The sequence below is a fragment of the Mesoplodon densirostris genome, chromosome 7 (assembly GCF_025265405.1).
Source record: "Mesoplodon densirostris isolate mMesDen1 chromosome 7, mMesDen1 primary haplotype, whole genome shotgun sequence".
NCBI classification, from domain to species: Eukaryota; Metazoa; Chordata; class Mammalia; order Artiodactyla; family Ziphiidae; genus Mesoplodon; species Mesoplodon densirostris.
In genome coordinates this window covers 2,527,115-2,554,137 of record NC_082667.1, presented here as the reverse complement: position 1 = coordinate 2,554,137, position 27,023 = coordinate 2,527,115, and the positions used below count along the sequence as shown (strand labels likewise).

The window sequence follows — 27,023 nt, the reverse complement described above, 5'->3', positions numbered from 1 at the left end:
GTGCCTCGGGGACGGGACACCCCCAGGAGGACACCACATCAAGTTGGAAGTGTGCGCATTGGGAACGCGCAACCTGAATCTGACCATGAGGAAACATCAGAGGTGCCTGCCCCCGACCCAAAGTAGCGGGGCTGTACCCTTCAAAAACGTCCATGTCATAAAAGACAGAAACTGGAAATGTTCCACGTTAAAGGAGGCCAAAGAGACATGACAACTAAAGGCAATACCGACCCCAGGATGGATCCTGCCTTGGAGGGAAAAAATGCTACAAAGGATATTGTCATGTCAACTGGCAAAGCTGGGAAACCGATGTTAGACTGGGTAAAGGACTGCATCAACGTTTAATTGCAGAGTTTGATAACCATGCTAGAGCTTTAAAAGGGGGCATCTTTATTTTTCAAGAAATACGCAACAAAATGTTTAGGGGCAGACGGGTGTAGAGTATGCAACTTACTCTCAAATGGTTCAGAAAAAAGTGTTACGCGAATATACATATAGAAAGGGGGTACAAATGATCAAATAAATGGGGCAAAATGTTAACAATCAGTGAATCAAATCTTAGTGAAGGGTCTGTGTTTTCTAGCTCATTCTTACTCTTACAATTTTTCTGTAATTAAAAATTACTTCCAAATAAACAGCTGAAAAAAAGCCCCCAAACCCTGAGGCATTCACAGTGGTTCTCTACTGGGTGTGACTTTGCCCCCCAGGGGACATTTAGCAACATCTGGACATTTTGGTTGTCATAACCCAGGGATGCTACAAAACATCCTACAACGTTAGCCCCCTCAACAAAGAATGATCTGGCCCCAAACTTCAACAGTGTCACAGCGGAGAAACCCTGCCCTACTCGGCTGACAGGATGGAAAATCGTTCTGCCAATGGTGGCTGACAGAGTGCCCTTGAGGAAGGCAACCTGGCAGCACCCACTGAAACGAATAATGCACCTAATACCTGTGTTACGGGCTAAGTCGTGGCCCCCAGATTTCATATGTTGAAGCTCTAAACATCAGTACTTCAGAATGTGACTGTATTTGGAGACAAGCCCTTTCAAGAGGTGATTAAGTTAAATGACGCTGGTGTCCTTATAAGAAATTAGGACATACAGACGCCAGAGATACACACACAGAGGAAAGACAATGTGAGGACACGGTGAGAAGGCAGCCATCTCCAAGCCAAGGAGAGAGTCCCCAAGAGAAATCAACCCTGCTGACACCTTGATCTCAAGCGTCCAGCCTCCAGGACTTTCATATTTCTGTGGCTTCAGCCACCCAGTCTGTAGTATTTTGTTATGGCAGCCATAGCAAACTAATACATCCTGGAAATTATCATAGAAAGAAAGGTGCAGTAGCCCTCCATTATCCATGGGGGATATCTTCCAAGACCCCGAGTGCACGCTTGAAACCGTGGATTATATCAAGCCCTGTGTATGTTTTATCTTATACACATACACCTAAAGTTTATATATATATATATATAACTATAGTTGATTTACAATAGTTATATATATAAAACTATAGTTGATTTACAATATTGTGTAGTTTCAGGTGTACAGCAAAGTGATTCAGTTATATATAGTTATTTGTTTTCTTTTTCCGATTCTTTTCCATTATAGGTTACTATAAGATAATGAATATAGTTCCCTGTGCTATACAGTAAATCCTTGTTTATCTATTTTATATATAGTGGTGTGTATCTGTTAATCCTATACTCCTAATTTATCCCTCCTACCCCTTTCCCCTTTGGTAACCATGTTTGTTCTCTATGTCTGTGAGTCTGTTTCTATTTTGTAAATAAGTTCATTTGTATTATTTTTTTAGATTCCACATATAACCGATATCATATAGTATTTGTCTTTCTCTGACTTACTTCACTTAGTATGATAATCTCTGGGTCCATCCATGTTGCTGCAAATGGCATTATTTCCTTCTTTTTTATGTCTCAGTAATAATCCACTGTGTATATATACCCCATCTTCTTTATCCATTCATATGTTGTTGGACATCTAGGTTGCTTCCACATCTTGGCTATTGTAAATAGTGCTGCTGTGAACATTGGGGTGCAATGCATCCTTCTGAATTAGAGTTTTCATCTTTTCCAGATATATGTCCAGAGTGGGACTGCTAGAGCATATGGTAACTCTGTTTTTAGTCTTTTAAGGAACCTCCATACTAAAGTTTTATATTTATATTTAAATTATATCGTAATTTAGATAAAGTTTAATTTATAAATTAGCCACAGTAAGAGATTAGCAATAACATAGAACAATTATAACGACATACTGTAGTAACAGTTTTGTGAATGTTGTCTCTCTCAAAATATTTTATTGTACAAATGTAATGCCTTTCCCATGTTAAGCAAGGATCATGCACTATGGCCATAACTTTTGCAGTTTGACTTGTGACTGCAAAACTAGCACGAAATTCTTTCTCCTTCACTCTTTCACAGATAGAAGATTCATTCGTACCATAGATCTCAGCAGTCTCAGCATACAACTATTTTTTTCTTTCCTTAAAAAGCTGAGAACTTTCACCTTTTCACTTAAAGGAAGCACTTTGCAGCCCCTCTTCGTCATATCTAAATAGCCAGAGTCACTCCTCATGCTTTTGGGGGCCATTATTATGTAAAACAAGGGTCACGTGAACACAATCACTGCAATACACGGACAGTCGATCTGATAACCAAGACAGCTCCTAAGTCACTAAAGGGTGGAATGCACTGGACAAAGGGGCGATTCATATCCTGGGGTGGGGCAGAACAGGGACGCATAAGATTTCATCACGCTACTCAGATTGGCACACAATTTAAAACTTATGGATTGTTTACTTCTGGAAATTTCCATTTAATATTTTTGGACCATGGTTGACCGCAGGTAACTGCAACTGCGGAAAGTGAAACCACAGATGATGGGGGACTACTGTACTTGTACGTAGGGAAGTCGGGCTCAGGGGAGGTTTTTAGAAAATCGGCCAAAACCTGATGCAAAATGGATACTCAGCAACAGAGAGCACTGTGGCATGTACATAGCATGGGGAATGAAGGAGAGATGTACATTTTAGGACGAATTGTTCCAGCGTCTTTGGAGGGAGTCTTATATGATATGATCCCATATGTTTGGAAATCAATGATAAACCCTTATAGTATCATGTATACTGAGTTCATCATATATTATGAGCACTGGGAAAAACATGAGAATAAATCTTAGATCATTAACGTAAGTTGCAGAGGTAAGGCAACCAAGCAAATGTGAGGGAAAAAAAAAGGACAGCACAAAAACATACACATTATACACATGTGTAGAGTTACAGGTGTATGATAAAGTAATAAAAGTGAGAAAGCTTAAAAGAAAGACCAGCCCTGAGATTTGTGGCACAGGGATCCAGGTGGAATGCAGGCTATTTGGCAGGGGAGGGTAAGGGAGGGTCAGGGCAGAACCCAGAGACACCAGAGTGCTGGCTACATACAGGCCCTGGGTGGGCACCTGCATATCTTAGCTCACTCGGTCAACACAATAATCCTGGGAGCAGCCCTGTTAGGATCCTGATTTCATGGATGCAGAAACTGAGGCAAAGAGAAGGCAGTAGTTTGCCCAGGGTCACACAGGAGAAAATGGCAGAGCTGGGCTTTGGCCCCAGGAAGGTTGACTATTGGGCTGTGCTCGAAACCAGTCCATAAATTTGCCACTTGACTTTTTAAAACATACGTGTAAAGGAAGGATTTAATTTTCCCATTTCAGAATTTGGCAGATGTGTTGGGTTAAAAAAAATAATAAGAATAAAGAAGGTTGGAACATATCTGAATGATGCAGTGAATAAGTATATATGTATGTATACATGTATATATGTATGTATGCATAATCCATCTCTACATAAATGTTATCTGTTGTATACAAAAAAGTTCATGTCCTACAAATAAAATATATAATTTCTTATATATTTAAAAAAGTATCTCTTCTTAAGTTAGGTTCATGGAACATTTACAAAAGCAATAATTTTATTTTCGTACTTGGACACAAAGAAAATCTTCATTAAAAAAGTAGAGATTTCACAGGCCACATCCTCTCACTGTAAGCCTGTTAAATTGGAAATAAATCCCAGTGATAAAAAATATACTGCTTAGGGCCTCCCTGGTGGCGCAGTGGTTAAGAGTCCGCCTGCCGATGCAGGGGATACGGTTTCGTGCCCCGGTCTGGGAGGATCCCATATGCCGCGGAGCGGCTGGGCCCGTGAGCCATGGCCGCTGGGCCTGCGCGTCCGGAGCCTGTGCTCCGCAACGGGAGAGGCCACAGCAGTGAGAGGCCCACATACCGCAAAAAGAAAAAAAAAAAAAAAAAAATTATACTGCTTAAAAACTAAGAAAACATTTCTTAAAAGAACTCTAAAGAGTAAATCAAAACGCAAAATAAAAACTACCAATAAAGCAATGAAAAGGAACATATTTCATAGTAAGATCTATGTGTCATAGCTAACGCTGCAATCAGAGGAATATTTATAACCTTTAAAATGCCTTTTAGAAGAAAGACTTTAAATAATCGTACTGTTACTCTTAATTAAATTACAAATGAATAAAGTTAACCAGGAAGAGGGAATTAATAGACATAAAAGCCCAAATGGGTGAAATAGAAAACAAAAATAGCAAAAAGGTGGTTTTCTGATAAGATAATAAAAGTGTAATAAATAAAAAAGATAACTCTCTCATGAACTTGATTAAAGAAAAAGAGCAAAACTATAAAAGCTCAGGCAAGAAAAAGAAAGAGATGAGAGATACAGAAGACATAAAATCACTAAAAGAGAAAATTAGTTGCTACCAAGTGGCAACATAAATGAAACCCTTGAGGAGTTAAATAGCAATGAATAAATTACCCCAAAAGGTGCAGTAAATTTACTTAAAGCAAATTACCATAAAACAGAGTAAGAGGAGATTAAAGATCTCCTTTAAAACATGTACCAGGCCCAGACGGTTTTACAACTTAGTTCTAATATTTAACCTTTAAAGAGAAGATAATTCCAGTGTTCTTCAAACCGTTCCAGGACACAGAGAAGGGTAGACAGAGTTCACTTTTGTAGAACATTTGTATTCGCACACACATGATGGCAGATTTCCTGCTCGTTTGAACCTGAGGCCCTGTTATTTCTAGGATCAGATATCAGGGATGTCTTTCATCAACACTGAGAATACAGTTTCACAGTCTTAATGACTATTTAATGGATACATGATACTTTCTTTAAGCAGACCTCTACTGATGGATATGTTGGTGGTTTGCTATCTTTTGCTATTTAACAATTGCAGAAATCAGTATCCTGATAATGGATCATTTTGCAAATGTGCACTGTCAGTGTAGAATAAATTTCTGTAAGGATTTGAAGGGCATATGCAACTTTCATTTCATTGAAATTATCTTATTTGTCTCCATAGAAGTTGTATCAACTTAATCTTCCAACATCAGTGACTGAGGTGGAGGGTTTCCCTGTACATTCACCTATCAAACTCTTTAATATTTAATAATCAGATAGGTTTAAAAATCTCATGGTTTTAATTTGCATTTCTTGTATCATAATCAAGGTTCTCAGCATCTTTTCTGAGAACTGTCTTTGTACCTCTTATTCTTTTGTCTTCATGATTTACAAGAGCTTCTTAATATATTGATGAAATTAGCCCTATATCTATGATATGAGTGGTAACTATTTTCCCCAGGATATAATTTTTAAAAATTATTTTTCACATTTTTTGCTATGCAAAATATTTTTATTTTCTATATTTTTTTCATTAAGGCATAACTGATGTATAATAAAATGCACGTTTAATGTATACAATTTAGTAACTTTTCCCCCACAATTTAGTAACTTCTGACATACAATTAAACCATTGTCACAATGTGTTGAACATATCCATCACCCCCCAAAGTTTCCTTGAGCCCTTCTGTACTCCTCCTCCCAACACGGTCCCTGTCCCCCCACCCCCCTCCCAAGGTAACAACTGATTTTTTGTCACTCTAGATTTGTCTGGATTTTCTAGAGTTTTATATAAACAGAATAATACAGTATGTGCTCTTTTCTGGTCTGGCTTCTTTCACTCATTGTCATTATTCTGAGGTTCATTTAGGCTGTTACTTTTCATTTTTGAGTAGTACTCCAATGTATGGATATTCTACAACTTAAAAAAAATTGCCCAAACGTTATGGGCATTTGGGTTGTTTCCAGTTTTCATAAAACTGCTATGAATATTCCATGTACAAGTGTCGGTATATGCATCTGCTCTTATTTCTCCTGGACAAATACCTAGGAATAGAATGTCTGGATAATATGGTGGGTATATATTTCACATTTTGGGAAACGGCCAAACTGTTTTCCAAAGCAGCTGCACCATTTTGCATCCCCACTAGGAGAGTATAAGAGTTCTACTTTCTTTACCAGCACTTGGTACAGCCAGTCTTCTTAATTTTAGCCAATATAATGATGTATAGTAGTATCACATTGTGGTTTTAATTTGCCTTTCCTAAATAACTAATGATGTTGAGTATGTTTTTATATGCTTGCCCATATATCATCTTAGATGAAGTCTCTGTTCAAAGCTTTTGCCTATTTTTATTTGTTGTCTTACTATTCAGTCATAAGTGTCCCTCATATATTTTGGATACAAGTCCTTTATCAGATGTATGATTTGAAAATATTTCCTTCCAATCTCTGGTTTGTCTGTTCATTCTCTTAGTGTCCTTCAAAGTGAAGCCTGTAATTTTGTTAAGTTCAGTTAATTTGTTCTAATTACGGCTTTTGCTTTTGGTGTCATGTCTAAGAAATCTTTAACTGAAAGTCACAAAGATTTTTTTCCTATGTTTTCTTCTATATTTGTTGGCTTTAAATTTAGGCCTCTGGTAAATTTTGAGTTAGTTTTTATATATGATGCAAGATGTAGATCCAAGTTCATTTTTTGGCATATGGATATCCAGTTGTTCCAATGCTGTCTGTTGAAAAGACTACCCTTTCTCTACCAAATTGCCTTTGTACCTTGATCAAAAATCAGTTGTCCATAAATGTGTAGGCCTCTCTGGACTCTCTAGTCTGTTCTGTTGATCTATTTGCTTACCTTGATGCTACTACCACACTGTTGGTGTAGTCCTCCAACTTTGTTCATTTTCAAAGCTGTTTTGGTGTTCTGGGTCATGTGCATTTCCATATGAATTTCAGAATCAGTTTGTTAATTTCTACAAAATGCCTGCTGGGATTTTGACTGGTATTATACTGAGTGTAGAAACTGATATTACACTGAGTGTAGAAACATCTACTGAGTGTAGAATTGTGATTCATGAACATGGTATACCCCTCCATTTATTTAGATATTCTCTCAGTACTTTCAGCAATATTTTATAATTTCCAGTGTACAGCTCTCACATCTTTGGTCAGATTAGTCTCTAAGTATTTCACATTGTTCATGTTACTGTATGTGGTATTTTAAAATTTCAATTTCAGATTATTTCCCGCTAGAACATAGAACTGGAATTGATTTTTCCATGTTGATCTTGAATCTGCCACCTTGCTAAATTCACATATTAGTTCTCGTAGTCATCTTATATATTCACCAGGTTTTCTACACAGATAACTATGTCATCTGCAAATAAAAACAGTTTTATTTCTTCTTTTCCAAACTGGGTGTCTAAAATTTCTTTCTCTTGCCTTCTTGTTGTGTTCCTGACCTTAGGGGGAAAGCAGTCAGTCTTTCTTCATTAAGAAGTAATAGCTGGGACTTCCCTGGTGGCATAGTGGTTAAGATGCTGTGCTCCCAATGCAGGGGGCCCAGGTTTGATTCCTGGTCAGGGAACTAGATCCCACACACATGCCGCAACTAAGAGTTCACATGCCACAACTAAGGAGCCTGCCTGCTGCAACTAAGACCCAACACAACCAAATAAATAAATATTTTTTTTTAAAAAGAAGCTATAGATGTAGTTTTTTCGTTGAGAGCTTTATCAGGTTGAGGAAGCTCCTTTCTATTTTCTACTTGCTTTTGTAATACTTGGCTGTTGGATTTTGTCAAATTCTTTTTCTGCATCTATTGAGAAAATGGTATGGTTTTCCATTTGTTAATATGGTTAACTGACTGATTTTCTAAAATGTCAGACTAACTCTGCATTCTCGAACCCCAGTTGGTCATGATGTATAATCTTCTAATATATTATTGATTTGATTTTCTAAAATTTTGCAAATAAAATTTTGCATCTATGTTCATGAGGAATACTTAACTACAGCTTTCTTTTCTTACAATGTCTTTGGCTGGTTTTCAGATCAGGGCAATGCTGGCCTCATAATGAGCTTGGAACTATTCCACCCTTTTCAATTTTCCAGAAAATGTTGTCTAGAATTGATTTTATCTTTCTTAAATGCTTGGCAGGATTCACCAGTAAAGCCACGTGGTCCTGGAGAATGTCTCGGGGAATGTTTTGAACTATAACTTTGATTTTATCAGCAAGAGAGAACTATTCAGGTTATCTATTTCTTGAGTAGTTTACATCTTTCAAGACATTTGCCCATTTCACCTAAGTTGCTGAATTTAAAGACTTGTATAGCATATTCCCTTATGATCCTTTTTATATCTGTAGAATCAGTACTGCCATATTGCTCATTTCTGATACTGATAATTTGTGTCTTCTCTCTTTTTCTCCTGATATTTCTGGGTAAAGGTTTATCAACTGCATTGATCTTCTTAAAACAAATCAGCTTTTGGTTTCATTATTTTTTCTTTTGTTTTTGAGTGTTCCATTTCATTTGTTTCCCCTCTGAGCTTTATTATTTTCTTGTTTCTACTACTTTGGGGTTTAGCTTGTTACTCTTTCTCTAGTTTCTTATGGTAGAAGCTGAGGCCGACTGGAGCCAGTTCTTTTCTAGTGTACATGCTGGTGCAATGTGCTGCTTCCTGGGTGCTTCCCTTAGCAGAGCCTACACATTTTGATATGCTGTGTTTTCATTTTCATTAAGTTCAACGTATTTTCTAGTTTTCATTTGGATTTCTTCTCTGACCCTGTCCTACTGGAAGCATTTATTTAGTTTCCAAATATTTGAGGATTTTCCAGAGATCTTTTTATTATTGATTTTCAATTTAATTCCATTGTGGTCAGAGGACAGACTTTATATATCACTTGAATCATCTTAAATGTACTGGGATTTGTTTTATGGTTCAGAACCTGCTTCTATCTTGGTAAATGTTCTGTGTACACTTGGAAACAGTATGTTCTCTGCTATTGTTGGGAGGAGTGTTCTATAAGTGTTCATTAGGTCAACTTGGTTGAAAGTATTGTTCAGAGTTATATCCTTACTGCTTTGCTCTGTACTTGTTCTATCAACTTTTGAGATAGGTGTATTAAAATCCCCAATTCTCATCCTGGATTTGTTTCTTTCTCCTTTTATATATTATTCACTATTTTTTCCCTTTTGGCTATTGGGTTTGAAGTCATATTTAGATATACCAACTTATGAATCAACCGTCATTTAAATACTTTATATATTATAGGATCCGATATGGAGTACTTCTGTTATTATTTTTCTAAATATTCTCTAGTTTGGGATTTTGTTTTGTCTTTGACAGAGTTTAAAAGCCAGGAACACCACCAATCAAAACAGTAAAATGCTGGATCCAATTCCCACAAAATCAGAAACACATCAGGGAATCCTTGCCCATTGTATTTCCAAATTAGCCTGCAGACCCCTCCCCTAAGGCAGCATACCAGGAGCACAAAATCACTGGCATAAACATTTGACTGGACACAGCAAAAAATCAATTGTACACTCGTATCACAGCAAGTGATAAAAGCAGGAACAATACTGGATAGTGTAGGTGGAACCAACCCAGGTGTGTCTATTCTTTAAAACTAAGGAGAAAGGACTTCTGTCAAAAGCCTAACCATTGCTTCTCTGGGCAGTGAGACAACAGGGGATTATTTTTCTTCATTATTCTCGTGTGTATGTTTCATAGGCTCTATAATGAGCATATGCCATGTTTTTAAGCAGAAAAAAAGTCTCTTGAAATTTGGGAGTGGCCATCTTTTGGTCATGAAGAGATGGGCCATGATGGGGTGACCTTCGGGCAAAGGGGTCCAGGTGGAAAAGCCTGGCTGTGGGTGCAGACGGGGGGTGCAGAGCTGGGAAGATGAGCGAGGGCCAGGCTACCACGAGACCCAGAGGCATCCAGACGGCAGCCCCGAGGGGACAGGGAATCCTGGGGGGGCGGTATGAGCAGACACATTTGTTCACCTGCTCACTGGCCGTCCAGAGCAGATGGGAGGGGGGAAGACAGTGAGGGAGATACAGAGAGACCATCCTCGGTGAAGTCCTGGGGCAGCTCGGAGGGGACGGAAGTGAGCAGCCTGGGGGAGAGCCCGTGAGAAGGTTCTGGTCCGGGAGTTCAGAACATGCCCACAGAGCTCGTCGGGCCTTGTCTCCTGCCCCGCCAGACTCCCACACCCACTGGAGGAGTCGCAGGCCCCAGCCTGCAAGACCTTGCGGGGACCACCTTCTTGGGACCCCGAGGCTGCATGAGTGATGTGTGGTGACCAGGATGGTCACCAGAAGTTATGATCACAGGTCCTCGCCAGAGCCAGGGGAAACGTCACACCCTAAGACCAGAATAGAGGGGCAGATGCCAGGAGGGCGCCTGGGACCCTATTCTTGTCCTGAGCAAGGCAACTTTGACCCAGGTGAGACCGAGGTGGACACAGACCAGGATGTCACAGAAGGAGAACCTTGTCCTCAGGGCTACACCAGTCCATGGACCACCTGCTTCAAGGTAACCTAGGGGCTTGTTACTGACACACATTCCTGGGCCTCCCTACAGCCACTGCAACTCAAAATCTTGAGGGGTAGGTCTCTGAGCCTGTGTTAAAAGTAAAGTTCTCCAGGTGATTCGAGGGACACCCAGGGAAGTTCCAACCTGAAGCATCACTGCCCAGCCCCAGCCAGCGGGGGTTCCCAGCCTTCCTCGCCAGGAACAGCTCTGTCTGTCACCAAGAGGAGGACTTCCGTTTCTGCCAATAAGTGGGCCTGATGTCATGAAAAGCCTTTCTCTGCAAGTTCTGGAACAGAGCCAACCTCCTGCAGGCTCCGCTGAGCTCACCTGACAGGGAAGGAAGGGGGTGTCCCCATGGCCAAGAGGGGAGCAGGTGCGCCCCAGCTCTGACCCGCTAGCCTCCAGGGGTTGCCCACCTGAGGACCCCCAGTGTGGACCTTACTGCCTCCCGAGGGGACGAGGCCATGCCTGGAAGCAGCACGAAGGAAGAACTGGCAGCTGAGACTCCACGTCGAAAAGCCGAACCAAGAGTCAAAGGGTGATGCAAACCAAACAACAAAGCCAGACAAAACCCAACCAAACCCTCGCATTGGCCAACAGGGGGAAAGGAGACTCACCTGCCTCGGCTTGCGTTCCTGGAGTGTAAGTGGTGAGTGTGCTTAGGCTCGCTCTTACAGGACACTGGCTCTGTGCTTACATGGCATGGGTTGTCTAGAAAACCCCACACCTATAAGCCAACCCCACGCGTGTCCTGGCGTGGTTCGCGGGATCACCTCTCCAGAGCCCACGGGAACCCACGGATACAAAACCTCGACAATCACAGCCTAAGCCGGCAGACCCACGAGGAAGCAAGTGTCAGAGAGTCCACCGCGAACAGAACCAGACTCTCCAAGAGCCGCAGGTGATGGAGTGACAGGATGGGTACGAGGAGATGAGCACATTCAAGGGGCCAAAAAATCCAAAGCTCTGTCGTCAGACATGAGGAAGACACAAGATACTAAGATCAAGCAGGTGAGACCCTCACATGAGGACGTATGGAAATGAAAAACTAGGTGGCAACTGAAATAAACACCTCACCGGCTGGCACACATGAAGAGTTAGGAAACCACGAAGAAGCTGCTGAGGATGCAGCACAGGAAGACAGAGACAGGGGGTACGAGAAACGCCAAGGAGGATGGACCTGGAGGGGCAAGTGGAAGTTTCCAGGCGAGGTCAGAGCAGTTAGGGGAGGTACTATTCTATGACACGGTGGGGCTGATTTTCCACTTGATGCAGGACACAAACGCTCATTCAGGAATCACGACACCTTGTAGGCAGGACAAGTACAAATAATCCACCAGCTTGATTGACTACAGTGAAACGATGGAACACCAAAGTCAAAGAGAAGGTATTCAAGGTCACCAGACGGGAGGAAGGGTCACCTACAAAGGACCGTCAATTAGCTCGACAGGGCACACCGGCCGGGAGGCGGTGGTGGATCTCCAGCCTGCTCAGAGAGAATACAGACCTCTAATAACCTATAATGGAAAAGAATCTGAAAAAGAATAAATATATATATATATATATATATATATATATATATGTCACTGAATCACTTTGCTGTACACCTGAAACACTGTAAATCAACTATACTTCAATTAAAACAAAATTTTTAAATTAAAATAAATACAGATCTCAACCTGTGATCTTCTACACAACTAAACCACTGTCCAAGAGCAAAGGCAAAATACAAAAATTTCAGACGAGCAGAAACTGAGTAGACCGTGGACAGACCAACCTGGAAGAAAGCACAGGCTCCGGGAGGAAGGTAATTAAATCCAGACTGAGAGACAGAAAACTCGCAGATCTGTCGGCAACACGCTCCTCCAGTGTCAGGACAAGCAGCTAACGCAGAGGACTGTTTACAAAGGCAAAACCCAAACATGGGGCAGCAGGGCCCGTGAAACAGGAGGGTGATGGGGTGAGAGCCCCCCGGCACGGGGCGGGGGGTGCAGGAGGCAAGGAGCAGCTGCTGACCAATGGGACGGGCAGGCCGTCAGGACAGAATCGACTTGCACGGCCTCCACACGCGGAAGGCAAGAGGATCGGACCCCCCCACCCCTGGTGAAGCCCATCAGACGTGAACAGGAGCTGCAAACCCCCAGAGCAGGCAGGGCCTCCACGCCTCCGACGTGGTCCCTCCACAGAGCGGGGCACGTGGGCTTCGGGCCCTTCATTCTCTGAAATTCTCTGTCTGAAGTCTCTGTGATGAGAGTGCTCTTTTCACCCGGTGTCCTCACCCCGCCCCCGCCCCCCCAGCAGCTCCACCGTCATCCCGGGAGCCCCTGAGGTCACAGGTCCCACCTCCAGCTGGCTCCCGGCTCCCTTTACCCGCACCCTGACACCATGGCTGCGGGCCCTGGGCTGGCCCACCACCGAGTCTCACCTGTGGGCCCTGACCGAGTCCTGCCTGCTGTCCCGTGCGTGCCACCCCAGGGAACCACGCGGGGCACAGGGCTGACCCGTGGCCACTCCTGCTCCATGGCCTCCACCATTTGCCCCGTCCAATGCCTGCTGTCTCCGGGACATGACTCATGCCCAAGACTGCCAGACTGGTGAAGAAGCCCCTCAGGCATCTATGTGAGGTGGGTGAGGTCAGCACCCCACCCAATGCAGATACCACGTGCCACGCCCAGGTCACCTGGCAGAGACATGCAGAGGTGTGGCTGGCCCCCGAACACCTCTGTCCAAGATGCTCCTGCCATTCACTGGCCTTTCCTCACCCTCCCGGCCAGCTCCACTCAGCCCTGATGTCACCTCCTCCTAGAAGCCTTCCCGGACCTGCCTGGCTCAAGCCAGGTGCTCATCCCTCAGAGGCCCACACACTCTGCCCTCTGCCTTTCTTCCTCCCTGGATGGCGAGGGGTGCTAACAGTCCCTGGTGAGTCAGGACGGCGCAAGCAACCGAATGACCGGAACCTGCAGGGGGGTGGGCGCCGTGCAGGAGGGACCCGGGCCGCGCCGGCCACCTGTCACCGCTCACGAGATCTCCCCTGAAGACGGGCATCCACCCGGAAATCAGAGCGGCTCAGACAAGGCTCTAGAACCCACGAACGAGGGGGAGCAGCTCTGCCTGGGACACGGGGCCCAAGGGTCGCAGGACAGGAGCCCAGAGAAGCTGCGAGCCTGAGACACAGAGAGAAATCACTGAGGTGGGGGAGAGGTGTGTGGGCGGGCACTGCCGTGGGCAGGGGATGCCCCGGGCTGGTAGGTGCCGTGGGCAGGGTGGCAGGTGGGCGTGCGGGCAGGTACCGTGTGCTGGGACAGAGATGATTTTGTCCAGCACGCTCCATTCTTGAGGTTCAGGTTCAAGGCCTGGGACTGGCGTGGCGGTGGAATTCAGCACGGCCGTTCGCGCCCCAGTGCGTGGGAGCCGGGCCTGCAGGCCTTTCCCAGTGATGGCATCTGGCCCCGGGATTAGCGCCCCTTCGCCCACACCAGGGCTCTTGAGAGCCTCCAGGTGAGGAGGATTCAGGAGTGTCAGGTAACCCACGGGACCCAGGCCGACAGCTCAGGCTCCAGAAATCCGGTGGCTCTGGGCTGGGCTGACTTATCGCGTTGGCAGGAGAGAACCAACTCCTCCGTGCGGGAGCAATTCCACAAAAGGCGCCCGACTTCCCCAGCACTTGTGCCTCATTAACATTCCGCAGACATCGCTGAGGACTTAATAACGCCAAGCAGGCTGAATGGACGCATCGTTTCGGGCTGCTCCGTATTCAGCCACCAGCGAGCGACACTCCTCCCCGAGCCCAACCTGCGCATTAGCATTTGCAGAAAGCCCCCATCTGCATTGCGACAATGGTCCTGCCCCAAATCCGGAGCCGTTGTCACAATTGTCCTTTGTACCCACTCCAGCGGGCAGGCAGGCAATGCGACCCAGGGGCCCTTCGGTGATGCGGCGGGGCCAGAATCCCTACGGTGTGTGATGAGGCCCCGGGCAGCCCAGCGCCCAGCAGGGTGGGCGCCCAGGCTCCGTCTTGCACGCCCAGCTCCCTGAGAGGACGTCCACAGGCAGCCTTGGGAGCAGGGAGAGGCCGTGGCTCCTTTCCAGAACGCTTTCTGCCCTTCTGCTAGCAGTGACCAGGTGCGGGAGGGTACCTCACGGGTCGGCCGCCCACAAAGCCAGCACCAGGCGGACGGGGCGCCAGCCGCCCATGAGCACAACGTGAACTCACCACCCTCTGCCATGCTTGAGACAGTGATACCACCCTTGCAACCACCAGCTTAGTAAAGCTGGAGCGTTCTGGCGGAGGCGGGAACATTCTGGGGGTCCCGGGAAGAGGTCCAAGAGGGGAGGGATGGACACGGAAGTGACAGAGAACAAAGGCACAGAGCGTCGAGGAGGGCAGAGCTGCAGGCACACACGGTGCTGGCTTAGGACCCCCAGCCCCACTCCACCTGGAACGCGGGACAACGTGCACTACGGGCCACCTCCTCTCTGCCAGACCTGGGGCGCCCGCCCCACAGCACGAGCGAGGCAGGGCCTGGCTCCCAGAAGCCCAGAACAGAAGAGAACTTCCGCGGGTGACAGTGGGCCAGCGGGAGCAGACAAGACAATACCAGCTGTCCACAGGACAAGAGCAAGTGCTAGGGGGAGAAGGGGGCGTCCGGACACCCCAGAGGCCCCAGCAGCCCTGGGTCAGAGCTGAGCGTGGCCCTGTCCCCACTCCTCACTCTGTGTAAAGGTTTCTCACCAGAACTGTTGTAGCCGTCCACCGAGAAATGTTCAGGCCTCCGCTCCTCCGACGTGGGGTCGCAAGTGATGTGGGGGACCGTCAGCATCTTCTCTCCCGGGCTCACCCCGTTGTCCTTGTCCAGTTTGAACTTTTTTTTCTTTACCTAAAAAAACCAGACAATAAAATGATCAGTTCCTGGGTGTCCTCTGCCAGGCTGTCTGCTGGCCCCAGACCACCCTTGGGGCACCTGCCAGGGCCCAGGCCAGCACTCTCGCACATAGGCAGTGGGCTGCAGCGTGTGATGCTGCCAGAGGGTCTCTGCCCAGTGGCTGCCCTGGGAGCTCACAGCCTGGGGGGCAGGGGGGCAGGAGGACAGGAAACTAGCAAACAGATAAATACACAGGAATACCCCAGGGCAGGTGGTAACGAGGGCTGTGACCAGCGGGGAGTTAGAGCGGGGCGGGGCGGGCCGACAGACGGAGGCCAGCCGAGGCTTCCCTGAGGAGGTGACCTGGAGGGAGCAGGCCACGCTGGGATCTGGGAGAACCTTCTGGCAGAGGAAATAGCAGGTGCAAAGGCTCCAGAGGCAGCCAGAACCTGGGAGACTGCGTCTCTCCAAGGATGGTGTGGGCGCAGGCCAGGAAGGAGAGCTCTGTCGGGTGGGCCACACCCTTTGTTCACGAGACTCTTGCCTCAAGTCTGCCCGAGCTCCCTTATCCTATGACCACAAGACCCTCTTCCCTGAGCCAGGACGCCACGTCCAGCCCCTGCGGCCCACCAGGCCCAGCATGGAAAGCCCAACACCAAGGCCCTCTCAAGAGCCTTCTCCCAGCAGCTGGCCGGAATCCAGCCCATCCTGTTCCCGGGGTACTTCCTCGGGACCTCCCACAGCCCTGGCCCTGGAGCGGCCAGTCCTACAAGCCCCCAAGCCTGGGGACAACGGGATGGCAGGAGCCCAGCACGGGGTGTACACCCCCAGTGCCCACAGTGCCATGGGCCACGCCAGGCTGAAGCACCAGAGTCAAATCCTGGCCGTGAGCTGTGGCCGCGTGGCCTCCCCACCCGTGTGTGAGTGCCCCATCCTGGTGGCAGGCGGGGGCTGGTTACCATGGCAGACTTCTTGGGCTTGGGGCTGGGGGAGAGCAGAGCGTGGCTGCGGGGTGGCTTCCGGACGTAGATCTTCCAGGTGGAGGAGTTGGGGTTCTCGGCCGCGTAGCACCGCCATGCCGTCTGAAACCAGCAGGAGGGAGTGGTTGTCACCGCGGAGCCCCTGACGGGGACTCCCAGGGAGCTGCGTCCCGCCACTCCTGCCTGGGCCCCCTTCTGGCAAGACCACGGGGCTTTCTGCTCACCAGCCCCTTCCCCAGGCTCAGGGTCTGCCCCCACCCGCAAGAGCCTGTTCCCTTCTGAAGCCCAAAGCCTCATGGACGGTCGCACGCGGCTCAGCCACCACAGGGGCCTGTGAGCCCCAGTCCGTCTGCGCCCACCTCCACCTGCCGGTTCCCCCGCGGGGCCCCACCCTCCGTCCTGGTCGCCGGCCTCTCCTCGGGGATGCCGCAGGGGAGAGGTCACTGGGGGCGTGGAGGGGCAGAGCCCCCAGGGCTGAGTGTCCAGGACGCAGAGCCCCCAGGGACCCACAGTTTCCGGAGCCTCCAGATGGCCTGGGGGTGAAGGTCTTAGGCCTTCACTCTAGAGATGCCCACGGCGACTACCACCAGGATGTGGCCTGGAGGAGGAGACCCAAGGGGAGGCCACGTCTGGTGGGGGGGCCGGAGGGGGCGCCAGGAGCCTCGTGGGAGGACGCACCCTGAGGGCCTCAGCACTGCCGGCCGTGGGAGCTGGAGAGAGAGATGCCGGCGGCGGGGGTGGTGGCGGGGAAGGGCTCACGGGACAGTGATGCCACCTCTGCGACGGGAACCCAGTGGACCTGCCCCCCCCAACCACCCCCCCGCCCCGCCGTCCCTCATCCCCTCCCCGCCCTCCAGGCCCCGCTCCAGGCCTCTCCCGCCTCCTGGGAGGCTTGTGTGAGGCCGCGCACACGCCCCACGGGAAGTCAGTGCGCCCTCTCCGCGGGCAGGCCATTTGCAGCCTGATTTACGGTCTCCCCGAGAGGAGGCTGTGGCGCCATAAAGCCAGGCCTGACGGGGGGCCGAGCCCCCAGCTTTACGGCTGTTGGCTTCACTTCCTTCCGGTGTAGGATTAGCGTCCGGCCCCAGATGGAGGTTCCGGACAGGCTTACGAGGAACAGGATAGAGGCCCTGGCTGAGCTGCGGTCACCGGCGTGACCCCAGACGGTCTCCGGGGGCCGTTCAGCTCTGGGAGCCCAGAGGGGTCCAGGCTGTGCACTGCAGCCACGCTGGCGGGTGCAGGGCCGCATGCTCACGCTGGCACGCAGTGACAACGCTGCCCCAGGCCCCTGCCTGGCCACCCCTCCCATAGCCCCGTGCCCACTCCGCCTTCTCCTCAGCCCCGGGCGGCCGCCACCCGACACCCTCGAAACACGAGCCTCCAGGGGTCCCTGTGCCCGAGTCTTGCTTGGCACTGAGAGGGCCGCCCAGTCCTCCAGGCCGTTCCAGGAGTCTGGGGTCCCGGAGCCCAGTGTCCAGGGGCTCAGAGCCGCCTGCCTGCTTGCCCGCCTCTGGAACCTTCCTCTCCCACTGCTCTCGGGCTGGGAGCCTCTGGGACAGCCTCATCACAGAAGCCTGGCGGGGAGGAGGGTGCGGGGAGCGAGGGGCCCAGGGCAGGGGCAGCCCCTGCCCCACCCCCATGGCCCAGCACTGTGAGCCCCGGGCCCTGCAGGGGCAGCTGCCGGGCCTTCAGAAAGTGAAGCTGGCCCATCAGTCCAGAGCGCAGCCCATGCCGTTGGGTCACCAGTCCTCACCTCCTATCGGCCGGGAGGACTGAGCCCCGTTGGTGCTGGGAGTGGCCCAGAAGCATCAGTACTGCACAAGCAGGCCCTGACCCCTGACCCTGGGCGGGGGGGAAACGGCCACCTGAGGACCCCTTACTCTTCCCTCCCAGTCCTGCTCCCTTGCAGAGGCGGGGGCTGGCCACAGAGGAGGGATACGACAGACACCAAGGCGGCCGCTGCAGCTGGAGGCCAAGGGTCCACCGGACTGACCAAATCCGGGACTGGCCAGGCCACCTTCTCGTCCCCCGGGCTGGCCCACAGGATGGAGGAAGGTGGGCTCCCACGCTCTTGTGCCCCAACCCCATCAGCATCACCCGACGGTTCCCAGGACAGGAGTTACAACAGGTGGGCACGTCTGTGGCACGGATTGCGGCCCTTCCGTGTTCAGGAGTGTCCACAGGAGAGGGTCTCGGCGGCCCCAGGGGCCGGGTCAGCTCAGGGCTGAGAGCCGTTCCCAGACCAGACACGGCTCGTACTTGCCCGGGCAACACAGAGCCGGGCACACGGACCACCACACGACGGTGACGAGGCCGCGGCGGCGGCTGCCATCACCTGGATGAGCGAGGCTGCCGCCGGGATCTGCCGGTTGAAGTGCTTCTGCCTCTGCTTCTGCTGGACCTTCAGGGCAAAACCGGAGCCGAGAATCCCCTGCAAGGAACAGAAACCAGGGCTCACATCCTGCAGACGGGGGAGTGGAGAGACAGGCTGGACACCGGTGGCCTGCTTGGCGCTGCAGGCCCCACAGAGGAGGTCAGCGCCTCCGGCCCAGCCCGCGGGGCAGGAGGCAGCTCCACCCAAGCAGGACCCACTGCCGCCCCACCCCCGGGATTGCTAACAGGATGGAAAGGGCCGGCCCACCAGCGGGAGCTCCCCGTGCACAGAGGGGATCAAGTTATACACATATACATACGCTCGATGTGTGCATACGTACACACACTATGCCACAGCCGCGTGGCACACACGTGCACGGACAGACGTACCCGCAGGACACACATGCAGTGCAAGAGGACTACCACACACAGAGAACACACACGTGACACACATGCACGAGCACATGCAAATGCATGCGGTACGTATACCTATGTGACACGTGCATAGACAATACATACGCACACAAACACACATGGAGCACACGTGCATGATGCATACACACAGTACGTACACACAGACACAGACTGCATGATGTATAACACGTGCACATACAGTGCATACACACACACGGTATGGTCACACACCTACCAGGCACCTACATACACACAGAGGGAACTAGAAGATTTTAACGCCCATGGTCTACGGTCTCCAGGAAGGACAGGAGTCAAAGCCGCCCCAGGCCACAGTGCAGGACCGCTCCCTCCCTCACGGCCTGCACCTCTGTGGTTCTGTGGCAGCCACCATGGGCGCCTCACCCCTACCCTCAGCGGCCGAATGAACCGGACTGCACCCCACTATTTGCCATGAAAGGCCTGGTGATCGCCGCCGCCCACACTTGCTCCAAAGGACCCACTGGGGGCTGGGAACAGGAAGGCGGCGGCCTCCAGAGGCTCTGAGGCAGGCGAGCTGGGGTCTGAATGCGCCCCCTGAGGGTGGTCTGCTCACAGGGCCCCCCTGCCAGCCCCAGAGCCTGGAGGAGGCTGGGGAACTGTGGAAAGGCCCCCCAACACGGAGTACCTACCGCCGGAAGCGCAAAGAAGGAGATGGCGAAGACGGAGAAGCAGGAGGCGATGGTCTTCCCGACCCACGTCTGGGGCACCTTGTCCCCGTAGCCGATGGTGGTGACAGTCACCTGAAAGGACGAGGGACAGCGGTCGGCACTCAAGCCCCAGAACCTCAGGGCGGGCGTCCGTCCGTCCAGCCTGAGCCCCGCGCTCCCTCCGAGACCTGCCGCCGTGCAATAGAGGACGGCGAGACAGCCCAGCACCGAGAGGCTGGGCGGCTGAGAGCACGGTGCTCGAGCCCGCAGGGTCTGGGTCCCCCAGGCTAACGCTGCAAAGGAAGCAAGCCCCAGCGTACACACGGGAGCTCAGCGCCGACGGGGGACAGCCTCCCCGCCCCACTCCCTGCCCTGTCCCCAGGAGGCCTGCCAACCGGGCCACCGATGTCGCTGTGCTCCAGCCCCCAGGAAGCCGGAAGCTCCCACAGAGGCCCACCCTCCCCAAAGAGCCCGGCCACGATGACACGCCACTTCCTGATGCCACCCCAGGCACCAGATGCTGCGTTTGCCCTTTTCTCGGAGGGAATCAGACGCAGCTTGAGCCTTCTTCTACACGGGGGAGCTGTCCGCCCAGGGCGTGTGCCGGGACAGTGGGGCTGAGGGGCTGCTTCCACCCCACCCGCACCCTAGGCTTGCCTCTGCTGGCATCTGAGGCTTGCTCCCCGGCGGGGCGTCCGGCGAGAGCCCGACAACGCCATCCTGCAGGGACTCAGAGCCCACCCTGGCTGTGCCGGCCACGCGGCCCACACCTGTCCACGCCAGAGTCTGGGTGCTTGAGGAGCCAGCTCTGCGTCTGGCAGGGGGACCAGGGCGCCCAGAGTCCCTGCTCAGACCGTCAACACACACGCTCAACCCGTGGTCTCACCAGCCCTGTGCTGGGCAGCCTGGCTTCCCCATTCCAGGGCCCCCAGCCCAGGCCAAGTGAGGACGGCCCCCAGCAGCTCGGGAAGTTCTGCACGGAGCCTCTGTAAGACCCCCCTGCCCCCTGAGACCGGCGGGGAGCAGGGCCTGGGGAGGCCCATTTCACAGATTCCACTGAACAAGGCCCAGGTGGGAGGTGGCTTCTGCAGCAGGGTCCTTGGGGCCCGCACACGTGTCCACACAGACAGGGACAGGCACACAGGACAGCTCGGAAGCCCCGGGGCAGAGGCGAGAGGCCCTCAGGAAGCAGGAGTGACCAAGGGTCCGGGCAGCGGGAAGGACCACAGTGCGGGAGCCCGTGTTACACCACAGAGCACAACCTGGGGGCAGCGCGGGCGCACGCTCCCGCCCGCCAACACCCACCATGCGACTGTTCGTGGTCCCGGCTCCTGTGACTGCCACACGGAGCATTTCCTGGCAACGTCACCGTCCCTCAGACACAGGTCCACACCCGCTTCCAGTGTGCTGCCCGTGCACATGTGCACACACACAGATGGCCTGCCACGGAGACAGGGAGCCGCACACGCACGCCGAGACACGCTAAGGCAGTGACGAGGCACAGGCATGTGTACGTCCCACACGTGGCACAAGGTCACATAAAGAGGGGCCGGTGCACGGCCCAGTACCTGCAGGGTGGAGCAGGCCAGCCTGAGGCCTTGGGCAAGGCTGAAGGCCAGCAGGCAGATAAGGGGCCCAGGGGAACCTGCAGCGCCTCGCCAGCAGCCCCCAGAGGGTCTGTGCCCCTCGTGTGAGGCCTGGGCGGCAGCTGCCTCTCAGCACCTGGGTGCACGGAGCAAAGGCACGTCAGGGCTGCAGATGGGATGGGGCGTCCGAGACGCCGCAGCCAGTGTCTTCCGGAAAATGGTTCTCATAGAATTATTTATTTATGTGTAAACATACAGTGGGTCTATTTTTAAATTTCTAACTTTTATCTTCTAACGCGGTATTGACAGACGTGAGCCCCGTAAGCAAAAGCTTTTTGCGGTCTTCAGTCACCGATAAGGGCGTCAAGGGGTCCTGAGACTCCAAGTTCGAGAACGGCAGCCATGCAGGGAGGCAGGGGCAGGGTGACCTCTGAGATGGACCTGAGTGTGGCCCTCACGCCAGGGGGCAAATTTTAAGCAGTGCCAGAAAACTCGGGCCTCAAGACAAATAACACATAATACAACCTTCTAATTATCAAAATTAAGGCAAAAAAAAAAAAAGTCCAAGACAACTGGGAAACGGACGTAGGTGGGATGAGGAAAGGGGTTGGCCTCGAAGGCCCTGGGGGCCGAGCGGTGCGGGCAGGCCAGCGGGTGGGGACACCCGAGGCCACCTCCCTTCTCGGACAGGAGCACTGGAGACTGGACCCCATGTCCTCGCCCGCCTGGCTGGGGGTTCTGGGACTCCAACGGCGGGACAGCAGGAAGAAGCCAGGGGAGCCCCGGCCAGGTGTCTCCCACCCTGCGGTGCGGGGCACACTCTTGGCTTCTCAGACTCTGCCACAGACCTTCTTTGTCAAGTTAACGACATCCTTTCAGCTCTTTGAGGAAACAGCCCATCCCCGCAGAGCTGTTTGTTTTTCCTGAATTCACAGACACAAGCAGCTCAGGAATGGGCCGTTTTATAGCCTGCGTGCTCGGAACTCGCCCCCCATGGCAGGCGATCTGGAATGCAGAGCTGCACGTCCCCTGGGCACAGCCTTGGGGAGACAACTCAGCCAGGGTGCTGAGCCCAGGGTGCGTCCCCCTTCCCCCGTGTCTCTCCCTCCAGGGACAGGCCAGTCCCCCCAACACTTTGTGTCACAAGAAGCTGGCGCTGGTGTCATTTTATTTCCTCCTGGACGCCGGCCTCCGGGGGAAGCGGGAGGGCCAGCCCAGAAGCCCGGCTCCACAGAGGACACGGTCAGCCTGCAGCCACCCTGCAGGCCGTGGCCATCTGTCCAGAGGGAATGGGCAGCCAGGAGTGGGAGTGAGGACGGCGCCAACGTGGACACTAGGGGCTCGCACCGGGGGAGGGCACCTCCGTCTGGCAAACTCATGACCATGCTGTGAGTTTGGGACCACCTGCCAGAGGGGGAAACGGAGGCCGGGGGGTCTCACCACTGCTAAGTGACGGAGCTGGCACCACACCGAGGCCTGCTCATCCCCAGGCTCCTCGGCAGGACAGCCGGAGAACAAGCCCAGGGCCAGAGGCTGCCGCGCTGAGGGGTCTGGGGCTCGCCCAGCCTCGGGCCACCAACCTGCCCAGAGGAGGCTGGAAGGACGGAGCCAGGGAGAGAGCACCGCGGGGGAGGAGAGCTGTGGACAGAGGGGAGGCTGGGCGGGCGGCAGGACTGCCTTAGGACAGCAGAGGGTGGGAGCAGCAGTCCCGGGCCCCAGCTCCAGCCATCGCGGGGCTGCCCCAGGAGACCTCGGCCAGGCTTGCAGGGGACACCGTGAAGGGGACAGAGGCCGGCACGTGAGGGCCGAGGGGACAACCCTGCCAGGCTTGCAAATTCTGGGTAAAAACAAAAGCAAACACATACCCCCAAATAAGCCCGCTTCCTTTCAGAAAGGAAAAAGTCAATAAACGAACAGAAACCCACGCAGGCCCAGGGATCCTCGTCGCGTGAGTGCATTTTCTCCCTATGGAAACCTCGGCGCCCCGGCCGCTGTACTCACGGGGAAAGGGTGCGGACTGTGGGGACGGGGTCAAGACCTTTCTCCCTCCTCGGGAGGGGCCCTCAGGAGCTTCACACAGCGCCTGGCGGGATGCTGTGGACACCCCGGGCCCTGCCCAGGCCGCGCCCACCCCACAGCATGGCCGGGCTCGTGGCCCCTCACGCAGGAGACTCTGCCTCGAGGGCTCAGCTCCGATGTGTCCTCCTCAGGGGGCCCTCGCTGACTCCCAGGGAAATCACGGCATGTGTACCACGACCGACCACGACCAAGCCTCCGAGAGCGAGACCCCCGCGGGGCTGACCCCCTGCTGGGCCCCAGTGCCCAGTGCAGAGCAGGACTGCCAGGATGTGCCTGGTGCCCAGGACCAGCCCGGCCAAGAGGCCCCAGTCCTCCAAGGAATATCTTGGAAGCAGCAGAAAGAGTCGCTACCTTCCTGGGATCGTGGTCGCCTCAGGGAGCCCCACGTCGGCCCTCGGAGGTAGACCTGCCGCCTCCCATTTTACAGATGGGGAAACCAAGGCACGGAGTGGTCACATGCCCTGCCCTGGTCCCAGCGCGGCTGCACGGTGCACCCACCCCTCTGCGCCCCACTGCCGGCCTGGCGGGAAACACAGGTCCCTGGGGGCCAGGAAGAGCCAACACACATAGGCGCGCACACGTGCACACGCGCGTGCGAAGAGGGGCCGCTCTGTGAGTTAAGGTGTTAGAGGCTGGGAGCCGGCCGGGGCAGAGCTGGACCCTGGGCACCAGCAGGGCTAAGGGCTGTGACTGGGCCGTGGCAGCCACGAACACTGGAGTGTGAATTAGGTGGCTGGGGAGTCACTGCCTGTCGGCCAGCCTGGGGGCGCTGCCAAGAGAACCGTGGCCAGTAACAGCCCCTAAAATTCACAGCCAGCCTTTGCTGCACCCTCGCTGGGCGCCAGATACCCCGGGCTCTCTGGGTCCTCAATGACAACCCTCCCCAGCTCACGAAAACAGGCACCCAGCTTATACCCAGGGAGGCTGGGTAACCTGCCCAGGGCCACTGAGCAGGTCAGCAGTGGAACAGGATGGCTTCACACCACGCTCCCGCCCGTTTTACCCCACTACTTCCTGTTTCACTGTGTTCCTGACGCTGACCATGTTTCTCTCCCTCGAGCTGAAGCTGGAAAGTTCTTACCCCGGATGACAAGAGCTGAACACCCCCCTCACTGGGCCTGCTGAGTCCATGTAAGAACATCGCCCCAGGGGGTCCCTCAGCGGGCAGTAAGTACAGAGAGGCAGACCTGCCCTGTGGACCCCTACTCATCCCACAAAACCCAGTCGTAAAGGCCCTTCTCTGGCTGGGCTCCCAGAGCCCACGGTCTCAGCCCCATACACAACTGTCAACAGGTGCAGGATGGGATGGGGGCAGGTGGCAGCCGGGGGTCCTGGAGACCTTCTGTTCTTAGCTGCATAACACCCCTGGGCTTTGCATGGAGTCCAAGCAGAGGAAGAGCCTTGAAGGGCTGGGGGCCTGGCCCACCCCACCCACCCCCACCCCAGGCCCACAGGGCCTCGGTTTCCCTAGCTCCAGATGAGGTCCTGACCCTTGTTCCACTCACTGAGCGGTGCCGACAGGCCTTGCATGTGAATATCTGGGAGGCCCTGTCCTCACCCAGATCCCCCACTCGGCCCCCAGACCCTTTTGGCCGCACTCTGCCAGGATGCAGTCCAGCCTGGAGAGCCAGAACCTTCTGGAGCCAACAGCTAAGGAGCCAGACTCTTGTTTTAAATGGTGGCTGAACGCAGGGGCGGCTTCTATAGCCTTTCCACTCTAAATTCTAAATTTAGATGCAGGGGGTAAACAGAGCCCGGCAGCCTCCTGACTTGAGGGACCCCCGGGCACTGAACAGAGGAGCCCGTGTTTGCAAAAACTGCTTCCCCTCCACTCAAACTTTAACACAAACAAACGCATTTTGTTCCAAGGGCAAAGAAAAAAGTCTTAAATCCTCCCCAGCACCTCGGCAGCCAGGCGTGGGGTGCCACACCCGGGGTGGGGGGGGAGCTCTCACACCCAGTCAGGCGTCCCCACCTGGGGTAGCGGGAGCGGAGGGGACCCTCAGCCTGGAAACTGAGGCTCGGTGAGGGGAGAGACAGTCTCGTGATGTCCACCTGGGACGGCGCTGTCCTGGGCTGAAGGGTGTCCACCCAAATCCATGTCCACCCAGGCCCTCAGAACACAAGCCTATTTGAAAAAAGGGTCTTTGTTGACGCAACTGCGTTCACGATCTGGAGAGGAGATGGTCCTGGGCTCCCTGGGTGGGCCTGGCACCCACTGACCAGTGTCCTGATAAGAGACAGAAGGTGCAGCCACAAACCACCCAGGAGCACTTGGGGCCCCAGAAGCTGGAAGAGGCGGGAAGGAACTCCCCCGGAGCTTTTGGAGGGAGCCGGCCCTGCAACCCCGTGATCTCGGACTTCTGGTCTCCAGATCCATGAGAGAACGCAGTTCTGTTATTTTAAGGCACTCAGTCTGTGGGACTTTGCTGTGGCCGCCCCAGGACACTGATGCACCCTCTGTCCTGGGGGCCGCGGACAGAACCGCTTTACGGGCACGTCAACTGATTCATTCCCTCGCCCAGCAAACACCGGCCAAGCCTGGATGCTGAGGATGCTGGGGCCACCCCTGTGGCACCTACAGCCCTCCCGGCGGCTCCACACGCAGCAGTGGCCACTCCCCCCAGGAACCCGCCCTCCTGCCCTGGCTCCACAGAGGAAACACAGCAGATGGCCCATCCCAGCGGCCCAGATGCCCTATTTTTGGGTCTGTCTCACACATCCAGCCAGAGGTGCCGGTCTGGCGTGGACGCAGCGTGGTGATGGGCAGTGGCCCAGCCAGCAGGCCTCTCCCTGTCAGGTGTCTGGTGGCTGTACCACCTGGTAGGCAGGTCTGTCCGCCCTGGACGGGGAGCCACGGGGCACGGCAGGGCTGGGCTCGCTCCCCTTGTGGCCCACGGAGCCACGCAGAGGACAGCGAGGGAGAGCCACCATCGGGCTCAGCGGCCAGCTGGCTCCGAAGCCCCCAGCCAGGCTGCTCTGGCTTGCGCTTCCTGAGCTGTTTGTCCAGGACGTGCCAGAAGCACAGCCCATAACTCGAGCCGTGGCCGCTCCACCCGCCTAGACAGCTGCAGGGGCGCCACCGCTGTGAATGGGAGTCGTCTGCCCAGGAGCTGGGTGGCGGGGGGGCCGGGCCCGCGGGAACAATGGCCAGGCCGGGGCCGCAGCTGATGGCGAGGCTGGAGCACCGGTGCCAAGCCGGGCACAAAGGGGCCGTTTTCCCGGCCGGCGGGCGGGTGTTTGCACAGGTGTGCGAGCGGGAGCGGCGTTCGC

At 53.3% G+C, this 27,023-nt stretch overlaps 1 protein-coding gene across 3 annotated transcripts in view; it reads right to left on the bottom strand.

The window, feature by feature from the left end:
• The window catches only part of KCNQ1 (potassium voltage-gated channel subfamily Q member 1), a 348,523-nt gene that overhangs the window by 225,084 nt on the left and 96,416 nt on the right, over positions 1–27,023 (bottom strand). For 2 of the 3 annotated variants that reach the window (XM_060104251.1, XM_060104252.1), the window contains 3 exons: positions 20,068–20,178; positions 16,592–16,714; positions 15,503–15,647 (listed from right to left, as the gene is read on the bottom strand). In XM_060104251.1, the coding sequence (XP_059960234.1) occupies positions 15,503–15,647; positions 16,592–16,714; positions 20,068–20,178 (379 nt within the window). Of the gene's footprint in view, positions 1–15,502; positions 15,648–16,591; positions 16,715–18,947; positions 19,044–20,067; positions 20,179–27,023 lie in introns of all 3 variants that reach the window. The other variant, XM_060104250.1, reaches the window with a different exon arrangement.